Source organism: Myxine glutinosa, chromosome 12 (assembly GCF_964187855.1).
Source record: "Myxine glutinosa chromosome 12, kmMyxGlut1.1, whole genome shotgun sequence".
Classification (NCBI taxonomy): Eukaryota; Metazoa; Chordata; class Myxini; order Myxiniformes; family Myxinidae; genus Myxine; species Myxine glutinosa.
Genome location: NC_136272.1, coordinates 30,538,428 through 30,558,668, shown reverse-complemented (window position 1 = coordinate 30,558,668; position 20,241 = coordinate 30,538,428). Strand labels below are relative to the sequence as shown.

The 20,241-nt window shown below is 43.1% G+C and overlaps 1 protein-coding gene across 12 annotated transcripts in view; it reads left to right on the top strand.

Annotated features, from left to right (window-relative positions):
* The window catches only part of LOC137438007 (cytoplasmic dynein 1 intermediate chain 2), a 44,050-nt gene extending 24,038 nt beyond the window's left edge, over positions 1-20,012 (top strand). For 4 of the 12 annotated variants that reach the window (XM_078766665.1, XM_078766667.1, XM_078766668.1 and 1 more), the window contains 12 exons: positions 12,346-12,461; positions 12,875-12,979; positions 14,494-14,656; positions 14,840-14,939; positions 15,837-15,962; positions 16,085-16,231; positions 16,555-16,668; positions 16,879-17,012; positions 17,153-17,297; positions 17,515-17,655; positions 17,921-18,046; positions 18,207-20,012. In XM_078766665.1, the coding sequence (XP_078622791.1) occupies positions 12,346-12,461; positions 12,875-12,979; positions 14,494-14,656; positions 14,840-14,939; positions 15,837-15,962; positions 16,085-16,231; positions 16,555-16,668; positions 16,879-17,012; positions 17,153-17,297; positions 17,515-17,655; positions 17,921-18,046; positions 18,207-18,329 (1,540 nt within the window). In that variant the 3' untranslated portion in view covers positions 18,330-20,012. Of the gene's footprint in view, positions 1-12,345; positions 12,462-12,874; positions 12,980-14,490; positions 14,657-14,839; positions 14,940-15,836; positions 15,963-16,084; positions 16,232-16,554; positions 16,669-16,878; positions 17,013-17,152; positions 17,298-17,514; positions 17,656-17,920; positions 18,047-18,206 lie in introns of all 12 variants that reach the window. The other 8 variants (XM_068132851.2, XM_068132852.2, XM_068132848.2 and 5 more) reach the window with 3 other exon arrangements.
* The last annotated feature ends 229 nt before the right edge of the window (positions 20,013-20,241 follow it).

Below are 20,241 nucleotides of genomic sequence, written 5' to 3'. Positions count from 1 at the left end.
TTCATAGCGTCATAGCGTTTCATAGCGTCATAGCGATTTTTTTTTCATAGCGTCATAGCGTTCATAGCGTCATAGCGTTCATAGCGTCATCACGTGATCGCTCTGAGCGAATCAGCGCCCACCTGCTCTGATTCCGTTGATTCCGTGCGCTGAAATGCGCTGAGGTAAATATGAATAAAAAATATGGATCGTCAAATATTTTGAGTTCGGCCATGTTCGTCCCAGGCTCAATGGCCATGTCTATGCCAAATATCAAGCACGTAAGCCTCTCCGTTTAGGAGTCTATCGGTAACATTACACACACACACACACACACACACACACACACACACACACACACACACACACACACACACACACACACACACACACACACACACACACGAACTGTGTTTTATATATATAGATTATCTTGGTAGGTGTGCATCATGTGTAATTAGAACGCATGAGCTTTGAACACATGTCATGAAATGGATGATAAGTTTAATGTATTTGCAATGCATCCTAAGATTCGACAATTTGTATGTATGTATTTATCTATGTATGTATGTGATGTAAAACAATACTCAGACCTCTTTCAAGTAGTGAGGTTTTATTGAACTATATCTCCACTCATCCTACAACACAAAATAATGCACAATCATTAGCACTACAAAGGAAGCAATCAAAACAAACATCTCCTCCAAGCCCACCGCAAGCAAGCAATTACGTACCTGTTAATCCCGATAGTCTCTTGGCACTAGGGTAACAGAATGCCACGAGATCGAGTGCCGAACAGCCCGGACTTGTATAAGCTCCCTCAAGGTCGGCCCTCCGACCGAACCTTCTCTTCAAGCTCGAGACATTACATCATGTTTCACCACAGTATGTATGTCGACACCAGTTGTCGCATCGGAGGGACCATTAACACTGGCTGCTCGGAGCCGAAGGTCTGATACAGTCCTCCGCGAATGACGTAGCGGTGTTTAAAGTACTGTGTTCAATTAATTGCTGTTTACAAAACTCCAAGGATTGCACAAATGAAAGCTGAAACTGGCGGTGGGTCGCACACAAAGGCAAAAAGTCAGGAAGATGTTTCTTATAATTGAAATGAGTTTATTACCTGTGCCACCAAAGGTGGACAGAGGTTATGTTTTCATTCATCTGTCTGTGAACAGGATATCTCAAAAAGTTACGGACAGATTCTGACGAAACCTGGTGGGCAGGCTGGGTGTGTGACAAGGACGAATCAATTCGATTCTGGTCAAGATCCGAAATCAGATCAGGGAGTTTTTTTAAATTCCCAAGTGATTCTTCAACATTGAGAGATGGGGCCAAAAACTATAAATATCGTGGTAGTTGTGGACGAATTTGACAAAACTAGGTTGATGAGTTGGTTCGGTGACAAGAAGCTGATTTCATTTTGGCTCGGGTCCAGATCCAGATCCAGCCTGTTATTGGGATACAAAATGTAAAATGTTTAGCCTGGTGGGGGTATGCGCTCTACGGTATGTGGTTTATTACCCTCACCAGAGGAGAGGGTATTGCATTTGAGTCTGCTTGTTTGTCTGCTTGTGTCTGTCTGTCTGTTTGGCCACACAGAATAAATATGATTTTCTCTGCAACCATTGGTCCGATTGACAGGGAATTTCACCATAGGTGCACCTCCTCCTGTAGAATTTTGAATGACTATTATGATGTCATAGGTCACGTGGTACGGGCACCATCTTTGAAAAAACCCCAAAAATTGCACCTCTATATCTCCGAAGCACTGCCTAGAACAAAAATGAGACATGGCTCATTGTAAAGAACTCTCCATGGGGAATAACACATATTAATGATGATGTCATAGGTGCCTCCATATTTATTTATTTTTGTATACAAGATCGAGGCTTGTGTAAGAGCTAACATTGATCACAAAAAGACAAACTGACACAAAGCCATTCAATATATATATATATATATATATATATATATATAAATAAATAAAATATCCCACCATTCACACGAACATTGCTTCGTGGGATATTCCACCATTCACACTGTAAACATTGCTTCGCTGGATATTCCACCATTCACACTGTAAACATTGCTTCGTGGGATATTCCACCATTCACCCGGTAAACATTGCTTCACGGGATAATCCACCATTCACCTAGTAAACATTGCTTCATGGGATACTCCACCATTCACACGGTAAACATTGCTTCGTGGGATATTCTGTCATTCACATTGAAAACATTGCTTCGTGGGATACTCCACCATTCACACGGTAAACATTGCTTCGTGGGATACTCCACCACTCACACGGTAAAAATTGCTTCGCGGGATACTCCACCATTCACACGGTAAACATTGCTTCACGGGATACTCCACCATTCACACTGAACATTGCTGTGAGGAATACTCCACCATTCACATGGTAAACATTGTTTCGTGGGATACTCCACCATTCACACTGTAAACATTGCTTCGTGGGATATTCCACCATTCACACTGTAAACATTGCTTCACGGGATATTCCACCATTCACATTGTATACATTGCTTCACGGGATACTCCACCATTCACACTGATCATTGCTGTGAGGAATACTCCACCATTCACATGGTAAACATTTTCTTGGGATACTCCACCATTCACACTGTAAACATTGCTTTGTCAGATATTCCACCATTCACACTGTAAACATTGCTTCGCGGGATACTCCACCATTCACACAGTAAACATTGCTTCACGGGATACTCCACCATTCACACTGAACATTGCTGTGAGGAATACTCCACCATTCACATGGTAAACATTGTTTCGTGGGATACTCCACCATTCACACTGTAAACATTGCTTCGTGGGATATTCCACCATTCACACTGTAAACATTGCTTCGCGGGATACTCCACCATTCACACGGTAAACATTGCTTCACGGGATACTCCACCATTCACACTGAACATTGCTGTGAGGAATACTCCACCATTCACATGGTAAACATTGTTTAGTGGGATACTCCACCATTCACACTGTAAACATTGCTTCGCGGGATATTCCACCATTCACATTGTATACATTGCTTCACGGGATACTCCACCATTCACACTGAACATTGCTGTGAGGAATACTCCACCATTCACATGGTAAACATTGTTTCTTGGGATACTCCACCATTCACACTGTAAACATTGCTTCGTGGGATATTCCACCATTCACACTGTAAACATTGCTTCGCGGGATATTCCACCATTCACACTGGAAACATTGCTTCGCGGGATACTCCACCATTCACACAGTAAACATGGCTTTGCGGAATACTCCACCATTCACACTGAGCATTGCTCCATGGGATATCCCACCAATCACAATGCGAACATTACTTTGTGAGATATTCCATCAGCTGCATAACACATCATCCCCCACGAGTTATTGTACAGAATGAAAACACTCCACCAATCTATTCGTGCAATTAGCTGTCTCCCTTTTTTCTCACTGAAACAATGCCCCGACATTCACAGATTTTCCTCAACGTTCGTGGATTTTGCCTCGACGTTCGCGGATTTTGACTCGCAATTTGGGGATTTTGCCTCTATTTATGGATTTTGAAATGCCCAAAACCCATCCCCCCCTTTTACATTGAAACTATGCCCTCACATTCGCGGTTCCGATTTTCGCGGCATTTTCTAGGATCGTATCCACCGCGAATGTCAGGATTGAGGTGTATTTCAATGTAGCACGTGTAGGTGGCAGTTTTTCAGCCTCTGCTTGTTTTTTCGTGAATAATTGCCACATCCGTTTCTCTATGTCAGGTTCATTGACTTGAGGGGGACTTACAGAAATGTACTTCCGGGAAATTTTGAAGAATATTGTCTTTCAGTTGTCTCCGTGTCAAATGCTGTTTGGTGGCATTGTAAAGTTGCATCAGTTCATGGAACCTTTCATGGACATCTCCAATGTCTAGTATATGCCCATAAATTGATCAACTCCTTCAAAGGACTATAGAATTGGATTTCGGCAGACATTTGTGATCGCTGATATTGACAGCTTATTAGTCCCCTACCGGTGTACACCGGAGGGGACTATAGGTTTTTACTCCATCCCTCCGTCTGTCAGTCTGTCTGTCTGTCTGTCAGTCCATCACGCAAAGAACAGTTTTCCGGACTTTTTTTTCTAAACTCTTCATCCTAATGATTTCAAACTTGGTACATTGTTTCCATATGATAAATTACAGATCAAGTTCGAACTTCACGACGTTTCGATCATTTTTGACAAAGTTATGGCATTTTGAACTTTGGTAATTTCCCCAACAGTTTTCTGGACGACAGACTTCCGGTAGGGGACATGTATTGCAGTGCAATACTCAGAATGCTTGTTAGTCCCCTACCGGTGTACACCGGAGGGGACTATAGGTTTGCACGCCGTCCCTCCGTCCGTCAGTCCGTCAGTCCATCACGCAAAGAGCAGTTTTCCGGACTTTTTTTCTAAACGCTTAATGCTAATGATTTCAAACTTGGCACATCGTTTCCTCATGATAAGTTACAGATCAAGTTCGAACTTCACGACGTTTCGATCATTTTTGACAAAGTTATGGCACTTTGAACTTTGGGAATTCTGATGATCCTTAACTCAGTGCCATTTTAAGTTTTAATTTCCTTTAAAAAAGATTTTCTCTGCAATAATAGCACCGATTGAGATCAAATTTTTACCATAGGAGGGACTCGGTCTGTAGAATATTTTAATGGTAATTATGACGTCACCGGTCACGTGGTTCGGGCGCCATATTGTTTTTCGTGAAAACACGAAAACCCCTTTTTCTCTGCAACGGCTGAACAGATCGAGGCCAAACCTTGCAGGCAGAATCGCATACCCATGACGAACAAAAAGGTCAGCGAGCATGACGTCATGCATCACATGGTTTCAGAGTTATGACGTTTTTAAGCATGAACCTTTAAAACCGAGCCCCTCCCTCATTTTTGATCCAATCGAGGGGAAACTTCACAGATCTGTTCCGCATGTCAGTCTACTAAAATGTCCTTTTGGAATTTGCGATAGCTCACGTGGTTTGGCAGATATCGTTAATTAAACGAAAATATTTTTAAAATGGATATCTCTTGAATCGCTTTATTGATCGACGTGAAACTTCATACTATAGTAGAAGTCATGAAGAGTAACAAGTGTGCAAAATTTCAAGATGATTGGATGTACGGTCTGGAAGCTAGAAGTTGTTATTGCGTGAAGAAGAAGAGGCGTGTGTGGATTTAATTATTCATCACATGTACAGACTGAAAGCATCGTTGGACACGACCTGTCGCGGTCATTTTAAACTCAAATAAAATTCTAATTTAAGATTTGTCAATAGCTGAGGTATATTAACAAACGAATGAAACAGATTTGGTCAACTTCTGACTTTTTTAACTCGATCGCATTTGACAGAGTTGTGACAAGCTGAGGAAGAAGAAACCTCGCATTGGCTTCACCGATGTGCCATAAAAAAATGGATATCTCTTGAATCGCTAGTACCTCAGACCGTGAGTTGGTAATAATTTTTTTAATTCACACAGTGCAATACGTGCAGGCCGCTCCACGGAGCGACCATGCAGGCTTATCAACGAGGCGAGGCGTGACACACGTGTCTCAGCATACCTCAGATCAAGTTTGAAAACCAGCATCAACCGTGCATAAATTTGCATATTCGATCATTTATGATAAAGTTATGGCACTTTGAACTTTGGTAGGGGACATGTATTGCAGTGCAATACTCAGAATGCTTGTTTCATTTGCATCATCTTTTGATTGTGCTGTCGATGATGACCACTGTACATACTTCACCCAGAATGGCAGGGGATATTTGGAGTCGAGTCAATTTTAGAAATTTGGCCTATGTTGACCTAAAAAAAATAGTTGGTTTCAGTTAGCTGATATGCAAATCCTATTCAGATTTCAAGTCAATCGGATGAAAATTGAAGATTTTAGAAATTTGAAAAAAGTGGTTGACCTTTTGGCCTATGTTTACCTAAAAATAGTTGGTGGTTGAATTCAGTTAGCCGATATGTAAATCCTATTTAAATGTCAAGTCAATCGGAAGAAATCGAGTACTTTATAGATTTGAAAAAAGTGGTTGACATTTGGCCTATGTTGCCCATTTGACCTCAAAAATAAACAGGATTTTGTTGGACTATGAGCTCTACCGTTTGGTGAAGATTCGTGAAGATCGGTTTGAAATTGTGACCTGTAGGCAAGTATCAGTGAGCGGACAGACAAACACACACAAACCGACACACAAACCGGAGTGATCAAAATACTTGTCATTATTATTATTACCAGGGCATGCCCGTACTATATATATATCTAAAATTATATCCCCCCCCCTCTATTTACATGAAATGGTTTGGTCCAAAGCGAACGGCTTGCGAGTACGGTGACAATCCCCCCCCCCTCTATTTACATGAAATGGTTTGGTCCAAAGCGAACGGCTTGCGAGTACGGTGACAATCCCCCCCCTCTATTTACATGAAATGGTTTGGTCCAAAGCGAACGGCTTGCGGAGTTTGGTAAAGAAATCGCCATAGCGTGCACAAACGCGCAGGAAAGCGAAAGAATCGCAAATTAGTTTTAATTAGTTTTAAAACATAGTTTAACGCCAACATAGTTTGCCAACGTGAAATAAATGAATACGCTCTCAAATGTGCCGTCCGAGGCAGAGTCTGTTCGGCACGTTCGGCACACGTGATAGCTCGCTGCTCTCTGATTGGTTGAATCGTTTTTTGGACATCGCTCGGTAACTACTTGTCCGATTAATATGAAACCTTGAAAAGGCACATCCTCGGGTCCCCAGCAATATACCTGGCAAGTTTAAAGTATATCGGACCCGTGGTTGTCGAGAAACAGCGGTCACAGACATACATACATACATACATACATACACACAGAGATTACTGGAATTATAGATAGATTATTTTTTTGCCAAGTAATAAGGCGAATGAGTTAGCACAGGGAAGCAACAGACTATTAAAAATACATGTATCATGAAATACATCTACACTTCATGGATTTACCTCCTGGTACTAGAATGTTACACTTGATTGCAAATGGGAGTAATGCGTACAAAAAATATTATTTCTATGCCACTGCCGACGCAGTCGCCGTGGGCATTATGTTTTCAGGTTGGTCGTCCGTGATAGGTTTTCGTTACCGCGATAACTTGAGAACGGCTAAAGGGATCTTAATCAAACTTTGCACAGGTATGTATAATGAGGTAAAGATTAACCGATTAGAATTTGGGGTCACGAGGTCAAAGGGCAAAGGTCAGAGGTCATGTTAGGTAAAATAGTTGCCACGGTAACCTGTGAACCAGTGATGGGATTCTGACCAAACTTATATAGAATATACTGTACTTATATACACTACACTTATATAGAATGATGTAAAGATGAACTGATTAGATTTTGGGGTCAAGAGGTCAAAGGTCAAAGTCTGTAATAGGTCTATAACTTGAGAACGGCTGAAGTGATCTCATTCAAACTTAGTACAGGCATGTATAATGATGTAAAGATTAAGTGATTAGATTTTGGGGTCAAAGGTCAAATCTGTAATAGGTTTTATAACTTGAGAACGGCTGAAGTGATCTAATTGAAATTTGATATGGGTATGTATAATGATGTAAAGATTAAATGATTATAATTTGGAGTCAAGAGGTAAAAGTCTGTAATAGGTCTATAACTTGAGAATGGCTAAAGGGATCTAATTCAAACTTGGTACAGATATGTATGAATGAATATATGAATGATTGTTTTAAGGCCATTTTCCCCGCTAGAGCGGGGGTTAGCCTTGCGGGCCCCATGACAATCATGGTTCCCTGTTTGAGGCAATGTTTTTATGGCCGGATGCCCTTCCTGACGCCAACCCTTAGTCGCCTCTTAGGATGCGCAGGGATACGGTGTACCGATTCTAAACCGGGGTACACACCGGGAATTGATACAGATATGTATAATGATGTAAAAATTACCTGATTAGATTTTGGGGGTCCTGGAGTCAGAGGTCATGTCAGGTAAAAATGTGAGAACTTGTGAACAGCTGAAGGGATTTAAATTAAAAGTTGGTACAGGTATGTATAATGATGTAAACATGAACTGATTAAATTTTGCGGTCAAAGATGAGAGGTTGTCAGGTAGAAATGTTCTAACTTGGGAACAGCTGAATGGATTTAAATCAAACTTGATACAAGTATTATAATGATGTAATAATGTGGGCGGAGGCGTATCAGTCGACGTCCTGATGTCGAAGAGTGCCGTTCTAGTTCATCATTATTGCGTATAGGTCACCGAATTACACGTTTTAATGCAATAATCCTTCATGAATGAGTTAATGTGGCATCGAGAGCTTTCATTTGATATGCTACATGCCCAGGTTTACCTTGACATAAGAAAGTGTTGAAAACATTTACAAGACCGTATCTTGCCATTTGTGGTAGGGGAGACGGTGTTACAAATGACATGAAAAAACGCTCACATTGCTAAAATAGAAATAGGATTGTGGGTCCTGAAGCTCATCAGGATCAGCAGTCACTCAAACCCCCCCACATACTTCCCCAGACACTTATTTTGTATGCCATGAACAAACTTTGGTGCATCACGGGTGAAGAAGTTTGTGGGCAGGTTTCATCAAAATCACGTGTGTAGTTTCGGGGAAGAGAGAAAATACCTATTTTGGGGGGGGGGGGGGGGGGTCAACCCCTCCTTCCCCCATAAACCCCTTTAATGAACCCAGATTTTGATGCAGTCAATACAACTTCGTTCGGCATCAGATATGAAGGTTGGGCCAAGTTTCATCAAGATCGTGGGTGTCGTTTTGGAGAAGAGAGCAAATACCTATTTTGGGTGGGATCCCCAATAATGAGCACAGATTTTGATGCGGTCAATACACCTTCATTGGGCATCAGATATGAAGCTTGTGGCCAAGTTTCATTAAAATTGTGTGTTTTGTTCAAGTGATAATGACTGAAGTGTTTATCGTCACCCACTCACTCACTCACTCACTCTCACTCACTCACTCACTCACTCACTCACTCACTGAATGACTGACTGACTTACTTACTGTTACGGAGTCCTCTACAATCTCCTGGTCTCGGTAACCTCCGAACCCCGAGAGGAGCCCCGGCAGAAAAATATGTTACCCTGTGTTGAAAATCAATAGTGAAACCACACCAATGATTATAAATGAACAAAATTGTATTAGAAATCACACACAGGAATAACGGTATAACAGATGGCCATTAAGAGTGCACTCTATATCTATCTTATATAAAGTCAGGTAACTCACTGCGCCGCCAGCGAGTGAAAGGACACTCCTCAATGTCTCTATAACTTTTCCCAAGGCGAATGTGAGTCGCTCCAGCGGTCGATAGAACGAAATCCGGTCGAAGCCCGAATCTCGCTCTCCTGTCGATATCCGAAGCGCGTACAGTTGGCCTTGGAGATCGCCCCGCCAAACTGTACAAGGGCGCCCTCCAGAGGCGCACCTTCACCGCTCACTCAGCAACCCGCAACGTAATTGGAGACGAAGCGGTCGCACACACACATCCCCGACAGACGGTAGGATGTTGGTGTGAAGATGACGCGAGGCAAAACCTTCGTTGGTATCCGAAGCGCGGGGTTCAAAATGGCCGACGGCTCCTGCTTGAGCCGATGCGACGAGGCGGGGATTCGTCGGAATCACAGCACCCAAATCTGACTATGCAGATTTCTCCCCCTCCAGCGATACTTCCTATTGCCGGATGTCCTTTCAAGGAACTCAAAATTCCCTCGCAACTGTCGGTAGACCTTGCTCGTTACGGAGCGCTGACGTCATGCGTCTTCTCCGACTTTGCTCGCGCCGTTTCTCCCTCTTCCTCTTTGTCTTCCGGTTCGTTTTCCTGTATCATTTTAAGTTAACCTTTTTAACTTTTAATAACAGTTCATAAACAATAAACCTGTAGACGACAATAATAGTACATAGAATCAGAAATCTTTCAAGTGGAGGAAAACCCTAAACGGAAATGACGTATCCGTAACACTTCCCCCCCCTCGAGAAAGAAAGTTTGAACACAGCGAAAACTTTTTGCAGACAAACTCTTTAAACAAACAAAAGTAAACTCCCAACCCAAATCATCAATTCCCGGGAGCAACAATACTCAATATCTCCCCAAAAATAAAGCAACAAACTTTCACACAACCCACAGCTTTCCAAAGTTAATCCACTCTGGACAAAGTGTCAACAATGACATTGTCCCTGCCCTTTACCTGTTCAATTTCCCAGTTGAACCCCTGCAAAACCAAACTCCACCTCAGCACCCTCTGATTTTCACTTTTAGTTTCTTTTGCATGAAGGTTAAGGGGTGGTGATCAAAAATCCAAAGTCAAGCAAATCTACAGCACTTTTCCCTGGGTGGCCGAGCTGAAAGCTAGGTTCCATGGTGGTTGGGTGGTGAGGCCTGGAAGTATTCACTACATGGACGCCTTTAGGAACGTGGAGTTCACGGTTAGTCCGTGCAGGAAAGTTCACTACATTGACGCCTTTAGGAACGTGGTGTTCACGGTTAATCCGTGTAGGAATCTTGGCTCGGCGGCTCCGCAGCATTCAGTGCTTCAACTTTTCCGAACTTTCATAATAATTACGGTGTGACCGCTTGTCTCTGTAGTCATATGAATAGCGGTCTCCTTCTCGGCCACTACTCTGACAATCCTTCCTTCGGGAGCTGCCGTAACTCTGGGAGCCTCCATAATAATATCGATTGCGGCCACCACCAAAACTACTCCTCCGTTGTCCTCTTCTGTAGCCCCCACGACACCTATGAAATGCCTTCCCTACTGCTATGGTCCGATCCTCCAACTCCTTGCTATTCACATCCTTTTCTGCATCTCTGGCATCCTTTGAGTTTTCAAACGTGACAAAGCCAAACCCTCTTGACTTTTGTGTCTCCCTGTCTTTTATCAGCAGCACTATCGCCGGATGTCCTTTCAAGGAACTCAAAATTCCCTCGCGACTGTCGGTAGACCTTGCTCGTTACGGAGCGCTGACGTCATGCGTCTTCTCCGACTTTGCTCGCACCGCTTCTCCCTCTTCAGCTTTGTCTTCCGGTTCGTTTTCCTGTATCATTTTAAGTTAACCTTTTTAACTTTTAATAACGGTTCATAAACAATAAACCTGTAGGAGACAATAATAGTACATAGAATCAGAAATCTTTCAAGTGGAGGAAAACCCCAAATGGAAGTGACGAATCCGTAACACAACACCTACTGACTGCTCAATCGCATAAGTTCACCGAACTTAAGTCCAGGTGAGCTGAGAATGACACCATATTTTTTTGAATCAGGACATATTCCTCTACAAAATTAAGCATGTTGTTAAGAATTAACGTGCAAATCCCACAGGAGCTCATTTTGCTACCTAAGGCCCAACACTATTCTCAGGCTTTTTCCCCACTGACTGAAGTCAGATTTTTCCTTTGGAGCACTTTTGTTTTCAACATTATTGTTCAACTTTGTTTGAAGTTTACTGGTTCTGTTAATTTTGTAGTGAATGGCATTCCAAAATGTTGCTGTGCTGTCAATGCTATGCAAGCCCTAAAAACTAACCTTTCTTGGTTTCCCACTAACTACCGTTTTTTGTCGTGTGCCCTTTGCCATGCTGCCGGCCTGGAATATAGGATGCTCCAATGGGACTCTGATCCGACCGTGCTGCAGCTCATTGAAAATTCTGAGGCTGGGTAGAGGCCTGCCAAGCCTGTCTTGCTTTGTGCTTTCTTGTGCAATTTATCATGCCATCTCCATTAGGCTTTTATGTCACTATTTAATTATTACGCATGGCTTCATGTTTGCTGCTGTTGCCTGCCATGGACTGCGCCAGCAAAGGCATTGCTCCATCTTTTAACGTTTTGACCCAGCCCCTCAACACTTTGGTTCTGCCTTTTTGTGTTTCGGTTCCCACTCATTTGCATTGCTTCTTAATGCTCGCAATTATATCGCATTCCATTTCATTTCTCGAGATTAGCCAACCTCAAAAAAGAGTTCCTAGTCTGCAAAAACATGTCAATTGTCTAATTTGGCTTTGCTTGAACTGGGAAACGAGCTTTCATTGTCCGAAGTTCGCTGCGAGGGCACATGATCGTTTGTGTGGATGCACGGAGTTCATAAATATTTGGTTTGGCCCATCTCGACGAGTCTTGTCCCTCTCTACTGTGACCACCATTTCTGTGTGACTGTCATTGTGCCAAAAATGTAGCTAAGCCAATAATGATGTGTTTGTAATATTAGTTGGATGCACAGAAAAACTTTGTAGATTCTATACAGAAATGTAAATATTAAGTTATCTTGAGCGTGATTGTTTTTTGCCGTGTAGGCGCCGAGGTGTGAAGCTTGCACTTACAAAGATTACGCAGGTCGACGTTCCACCGAAGGAGTTGGTCTCATACTGCAAGGAGACCCAAACACCTGGTACCAATGACCAAACTCAAGGTGGGTCATCTATTCATTTTCAAGTATTGTTGAAAAAATTGAAAACATTTCAGGTAATGCAAGAGAATATGTCCAAGGCAACATGAGCTTGAATGGCATTTTTGTGGTGCTTGGTCTTTCTCATGTAACACCGATTTCAAGCCGACCTTGTGTTCACCAAACTGGTGCTCCATGTCTACCAATAGAAGCAACCGTAACACCAAAGCTAACTATTGAAATTTGTCCATTCACTTGTGAATGCAATCCTCCAGTCATAACTCGAGGCCTTGTTTTAACTTCCGATGCTGATGAACAGTATTTGGCAATTTTCCAAATAGCTTCGCCCACTTTTAGTTCATAATGATAGGAGTGGTTATACTTTCCATCAATCACAAATGATGTCCCCTGTGCTTGGGATATCTGCACAATCTTAGGCCAAGATGATGAGAATGAGGATGAAGAGGAAGAAATGGTGGAGGTAAAACATCCCGTTGAGCAGGAGTCGAGCAAAATGGAGGTTCGTGAGGAAAGCGGTGAAGGTGAGCTGGTAACATCAGTGTGGCATTTTTCTCATACAAAATGTAGAACTTTTAGTGAGACTTGAAATGAAATGATGATTATAAAGGTCGTATCAAAAGAAAATTCTGGAAGTTGTTTAGCGCCATTGATGCAGTCTTAAACACCACGTTATTTAACATGTCCAAGTACTGTAAAACTGGAGCTTTTTGGAAGCTATAAGAAGGCGATTTTGGTTCAACAGTGTTCAAGTACATAAATAAATTTAATTAAAGTAAAGATTGTAAAGGTCCTATAAAAAAGTAATTCCGGAATTTTTCCGCTGTTTTACTGCTGTTGATGCAGTGGCTACTACACCACCTTATTACCTCTGCCACCAAAGGTGGTGGAGGTTATGTTTTCACTCCTGTCTGTCCATTTGTTTGTTTGTTTGTGAACAAGATATCTCAAAAAGTTGTGGACGGATTCGGACGAAATTTGGCAGAGAGGTAGTGTATGTGACAAGGACGAAATGATTAGATTTTGGTGAAGATCCGGTTTCGGATCCGGCTACTAAAAATTTTAAAGTGATTCTTCACCGTTAGGAGATAGGGCCAAAAACGATACGTAGCAGGATATCTCAAAAAGTTATGGACGGATTTGGATGAAACTTTGTGGACAGTTTGTTGTTAGTGACAAGGAAGAATCTACTCGGTTTTGGTGAAGTTCTGAATGTGGATTTTGATATGAGAATTATTTAATTTTTTTAGTGATTCTTCACCATTGAGAGATTGGGCCAAAAACGATGCATAGCGGGATATCTCAAAAAGTTACGGACGGATTTTGGCGAAACTTGGTGGACAGGTTGTGTGTGAGAGACAAGGAAGAATCGATTAAGTTTTGGTGAAGATTTGGATCCGGATCCGGCTAGTAGAATTTTTTAAAGTGATTCTTCACCATTGAGTGATATGGCCAACCAGGCAGAGGTATGTTCTCTACTGAGTGTTGTTCTCGTTTAACATGTTACATTCGTTATTCATGCCTGTTGTTTGTGTTCTCTGACGTCCTTAAAAACATCGAGTTTCCTGTTTGGAATGATTTTCAATCTTGTTTGACTGCCAAGGACAGTAAAACGGCAGGTTCATTTTCCGATTCATGTTCCAATCTGTGTTCAAGGTATAACGTTCAATTTAAATAAGTTGTTCCTCGATAAGAAACTTGCGTTTGTGGACGGACGGACAGACAGACCGAAGTGAACCAATTTCCTTAACCTCGCTTTTCACCTCGCATATGCGGGATAAAGATTATTCATACATTGAGGAAGCCAACACAGTTGAAATCTTAAATATAAGTCTCTTACGACATCTTGCTGATTCCATTCGATGTCTCATCTGGGGTTGGGTGGCTCTCTTCTGTCTAGGCACCATTTCAATCTGATAGGCGATCTCTTAGGCCGTTGTAATCCGCACTCCTTTTCATCCAACTGTTCTCCCTTGGTTTGGGAGAGGGGGTGGGCGAGTGTTGGAGTAAAAGTTATTTTGTATCCTGTGCCAAGCAGGGCAACTACGAGAGCTCAGTGAAGAAGAGAAGCAGCAGGTGATGCACTCTGATGAGTTCTTGTTCTTTTTCGACCGAAGCACGCGCATCATTGAGCGTGCCCTTGCTGAGGATACCGACATTTTCCTTGATTACAGTGGTCGGAACACTGATGAGAAGGAAGGGTGAGACACTACTGTTGCTCTGCCTCTATGTCCAAACAGGTGTGGGTAGATACGTCATTGCAAAAGAGCGACAAGACATTACACACGACATTTTTGTTGAAGTTGGTGTTTTGTGCCCATGACACATTACTGTTATAACTGATGGTCCGGGATATTGTATCTTTGTATCAATGTCTATTGCAGGGAGATGTTGGCTGGAACGAAGCTTTCCCTGCAGAGACATTTTTTTGATGAGCATTGGACCAAGCATCGTGTGGTTACGTTCCTTGATTGGTCTCCTCAGGTGTGTTTAGTGAACTTGCTTGCTTGCTGTGGCCAACCTTCTGCTTGGGGTTGCTCGGGTGTATTGAGTAGACAGTTTGTGATACAAGATAACCTCTTAACCTTGTGTTCACCAATCTGGTGCTCTGATGGGAGCTGCTGTACATTTATGTTGCCGAACATACACATGTTGTGGTCTCGGACAATCATACGCCATTTATGTATTTTGTATACCAACTCCCGGCTTGTGGAAGAGCTAGAACACAGAACAGATCAGGATACAACAGAAAAAAAATTAACAGCAGAAAAACAGGGGGGGATGCTCACAGAAGAGCCGAGGTACAAAATATATGGATAAGGCCAACAAGGGATGTGGAGTAATGATGATGGGTAAGGGAGAATGCAGGGGGTGGATAAGATGGACACAGGAGCACACTATCAGGAAGGAAAAACTGAAAATTTGGAAAGAGTTGAGGTTGGGGTGGGGGGTGAGGTTAATAGGGGGAGAAAAGGTCATGGTTTTGGCTGGGGGATGATCTAAATCTGAGATGGTGATGAACAGCTGTCTTGAAGACCTGGAGGGAAGAATAAGATTGAAGAGAATGTGGAAGTCCCACATGTGGAAGAAGGAGGAACCAATGAGTGGAGGTGAGCAGTGATTCTGGATTTTGGGAGTTTCACCAGAAGGGGGTTGCTGGTGGACCCACGTGTGCCCTGCAGAAACCTAGGGAGGGGGGAGCATGTAGAGAGAGGGCAGAGGGTGCAATACCAGAAAGGAGGCCGAAGAAGACAAACCACTGACCTGTCTTCTATGTGTGAAAGTATGTCTATGTATGCCTCATGGTGTGAAACGAGTCGTTATGCTGGGCAGAAAACCAATAAACATTTGGGGAATATTCTCTTTCTTTCAAACTTGTAGCATCCGGAGTTGTTGATTACATCATACACCAACAACGAGGCAGCCCCCCACGAACCAGATGGAGTAGCTCTCATCTGGAACATGAAGTTCAAGAAGTCCACCCCAGAATACATCTTTCACTGCCAGGTAGGATATATTTGTTGTTTTTGGGGAATGTCATTCTGAAAGTACATCATTCATTCATTTTCTTGAATATCAGAAAGTGTTCATGTTCCAGAGTTGGGCTGTGTTTTCTGTCTGCCCTTCAGTCTCCTGTGCTCTCCGCTTGCTTCGCTCATTTCCACCCAAACCTAGTCGTGGGTGGAACTTACTCCGGTCAGATTGTCCTCTGGGATAACCGTACAAACAAGCGCACCCCGGTGCAGCGCACTCCCCTCTCGGCTTTGGCACATACGGTAAGGGATTAACTTCGCCTCCACTTTCCTCTACTGGTCGTTAGTTTTAATTACTTGTGTACGTTTTTGCTTGTTCATTCGTATCTCAATTTAGCCATTGATCGACCGCAGAACTTACTGCATTCTGCTTCCGTGCCTCGTACGTGGGCACCACTGTTTAAGATCTTACTGTTAAAAAAAAAAAAAAGGTTATTTCTTAAAGTTTTTAACTTTTTCTTCTTTTCCACAAGTTTTTATTATTTTGTAATTCGTCTTGACAAGGCTGTTGCCGTCCGTATGATAATTAGTTTTGGTAACCAGTGTGTGTATGTTCCTCGTGCTAGCACCCCGTGTACTGTGTGAGTGTTGTCGGGACGCAGAATGCCAATAACCTCATCAGCATATCCACGGATGGGAAGATGTGTTCGTGGAGTCTGGACATGCTCTCTCAGCCACAGGCAAGTCCCACTGTGGAGCTACGCAGCTTCGCTTGGTATTCTCACTGGGTCCCCATGGGGATGGTCAAACCTAACAAAGGTCCATTATATTCAGCCACATGGTTAATGAGCTGGGCAACTGTATCCCCCTTGCACTTCAAGTTAGGTGAGATTTGTACAAATTAAACTTTGATGACTTTATAAAGTTTGCTTTATTCTCACCATTGACAGGATAGCATGGAGTTGTTTCACAGGCAAGGCAAGGCCGTGGCGGTCACGTGTATGGCCTTCCCATTGGGCGACGTGAACAACTTTGTTGTGGGTAGTGAGGAGGGAGCTGTGTACACAGCATCTCGCCATGGCAGGTGTGCTCAATTACACCATTTCTAAATTGAGGAGGATCTGCCAATGGTATGAACTTGCAACTCAAGCTGGAGGTTAAAATTGCACTGAAGCGTTTTTCATGGTGCTTGTGTTTTGTCTTTGCCCTTGTGTGTGAGGGCAGTAAGGCAGGCATCTCTGAGGCTTTTGAGGGCCATCAGGGCCCGGTGACCGGCCTGAGCTGCCACACGGCCGCTGGCTCTCTCGACTTCTCGCACCTTTTTGTTAGCTCTTCTTTTGACTGGACTGTCAAGCTCTGGAACACTAAGGTGGGGTCTATCTAATGTTGGAGTCGTTGGTGTGATCATGTGTGCTTTATTATGATGTGCTTTCGTGTGTTGTGTGTACACATTGTAAGAGGTTGAGAAGTATATAGTTTGGTTAGTTGGCAGCTTGAGCAGTTCAACAGAAAGCCGATGATTTATGGAGTGGCAGACAATCAGAACCATAGCTGAACCTTGTTGTGATCATGATTTGCATATACAGAGTAACAAGCCGCTGTACTCATTTGAGGACAACTCTGATTACATCTATGACGTGGCCTGGTCACCGTGCCACCCTGCCCTATTTGCTTGTGTCGATGGCATGGGCCGCCTTGACCTCTGGAACCTCAACAGTGACACCGAGGTGAGGTGGTGTTATGTGCTTGCCCACTAAGTTTTCACAAGACGTAGATTTTGAACTGTGTTCTAAACCTTGGTAGAATGATTGACGGGAAACGCAACACATGAGTTTAAATATTTCCAGGTAAACACAAGCGTTGATACGGAGCAGGTGCATTTACCTTCAAAAAGGTTACACCTTGGAATGTTCCGAACCGGTTGCTTGGTGACCGGAGTGGAGGAGCCCCATCTCTCTAAACAATTGTGAATGTTGCCCTTGCTGCGTGCAGGTGCCCACAGCGAGCGTGGTTTTGGATGGCGCTCCAGCATTGAACCGAGTACGTTGGGCACAGTCTGGTCGCGAATTAGCTGTGGGCGATTCTGAGGGCCACGTGTGGATCTATGATGTTGGGGAGGTGAGTCATTCTGATCGGTGCACTCCATAATTGTCTGCTTAGGATCCCGATGAATGTTAGTGATTTATTTATCAAAATGTTCTCCATTTATTTATATATTTGATTGTTTTTTTTCTCACCTTCTCACCTTCTCACTTAATTTGTTGCCCTTTCGATGCAGCAACTTGCAGTTCCTCGTAGTGATGAATGGGGTTGCTTTGCCCGCACCTTGTCCGAGATACGCGCGAATCGTACCGACACCGAGGACGAGAGTCTGTCGTGGGTGAAGTCCTCACCCGTCTGAGCGAAAACGTCTCTCCGTTTGGATGGTATCCAACACTCGTCTCAACCACACTTCATGTCGTTTAAACTCCATGACCTGCGGCAGGCGTCCATGCGCTTCCCTTCTTCTTTTGGTGTGGAATAAAGACACTGTTTTTTCCAGAGGAATCTATTCCATCTGCGGTTGCTTGAAACTTCATTTTACCCTGTCTCCACCTCACCCACACCTTCGGATCTGATCCCAATCTCGCCTATTAAAATGATGCCATGATGACCATTCCTCATTTTTACGAAAAGTTTTCTGTTATTTATAAATTCGCTAAGTGTTGAAGGATCATATCCGAGATTAGTTCAAATCAATCATTTCACGTTGAATGTTCAAAAACCCCAAACAAATCTTGTCTATTTCAACCTGTCCTTCACAACAACTCACATCGTTTTATTTCCCATGTCTTGTTGCCCATTCCATGACGGTTGTGAGCAGACAAAAGAAGTTCGAATTGTGAAAAGACCGCAAACTCGTCGACATGTTTCTTGTCACCAAAGGGACCTGTTTCTGTTCGTCGTTCGAAGGTGGTGTTGAGGTTTTGTTTGAAGTTGTTGCATGAAGGAAACATTTAAAAGATAGCGTCGCTTTGTAGGTTACACGCGTTTGTTTTGGTGGAATGGATTTCCTTGATCAGATAACCACCGTTTAGAGGCCATTTTTCCCCGCAAGCGGGGGTTGGCCTTTTTCGGGAACTGTGGTTGTTGTTGTTTTTTGGTCCCCTTTTTGAAGCAATGTTTTACGGCCGGATGCCCTTCCTGACGCCAACCCTTTTTGCCGCCTTTAACGACAAGCAGGGAATTACCAGTGAACTGGTGCTCAATTTGCCGACCTCGGAAGGATGACAGGCTGAGTCAACCCCCCTGGCGTTAATTCAGCGATTGACCGGGATTCGAACCCAGGATCCTAGGATCCTAAGCCGGCACCCTAGCCGCTAGCCCAACACCAGGGCTACTTCCAGGTCCAGGTCCAGGGCTATTTCCTTGATCAGATGAGCTGTCATAAAGGTGTTGAGCACCAGGTGGAGATGTCCTCTGTCCCTCTATCACTTCATTCCATCGTGCAATGTTTGACATGGACACGTTGCCATTGTTTACGTGCCTTGGCCTCCGTTTGTCCCATATTTATCTGATTTGTATACAGATGCTGCTTTTTGTTGGCCTGCAATTAGCGTATCCACGCTTTTATCTATCTGATAGTATCACTCGTGGAACTTTTTATTTGTCATCCATTAATGCCTTTTTTGTGGCGCCTTCACATATTTTCTAGACCCTTCTACGTTCTGCTTGCTCCGGTACTAAAGAATTCCCTGTTTTTCTTTGGAGGTGTTTATGGTTAAGTTGCCTCTCTTCGGCTTGTGGGTCAACATTGCATTGTGTGCTTTTGGTCTTCACAGCATGGCCAACTGGGTGATTGCCTTGGACCACCACCAGTAATTTTGGCCTACCCGCTTGCCGGAATCATCCCCACTTTATTTGGTTGTCAGTTTGACTTTGCTTGCCCAAACTTTTGTGTTATATCAGCCAAGATGCCTTTTCACCCACCACTTGCAATGGCGTCTGATTTTTGACTCTAAATGTAAATAAGGAACCCGAGTATGGACTTTTCTTTTTATTTCCTGTTGTGAGGGCCTTGAATAAATCAAACTTTAACACTGATTATTACTTTTCCCCCGTCATCTATACGTCGTGTCCTCATGTCCATCAATTTGTGATGGTGGTGTTTTTCATACATACATACATACATACATACATACATACATACATACATACATACATACATACATACATACACACACACACACACATACATACATACATACATATATATATATATATCAAGTTTTTCTTGAATACAAAATGGAAAGGGGGAAACACCAACAGCAGAA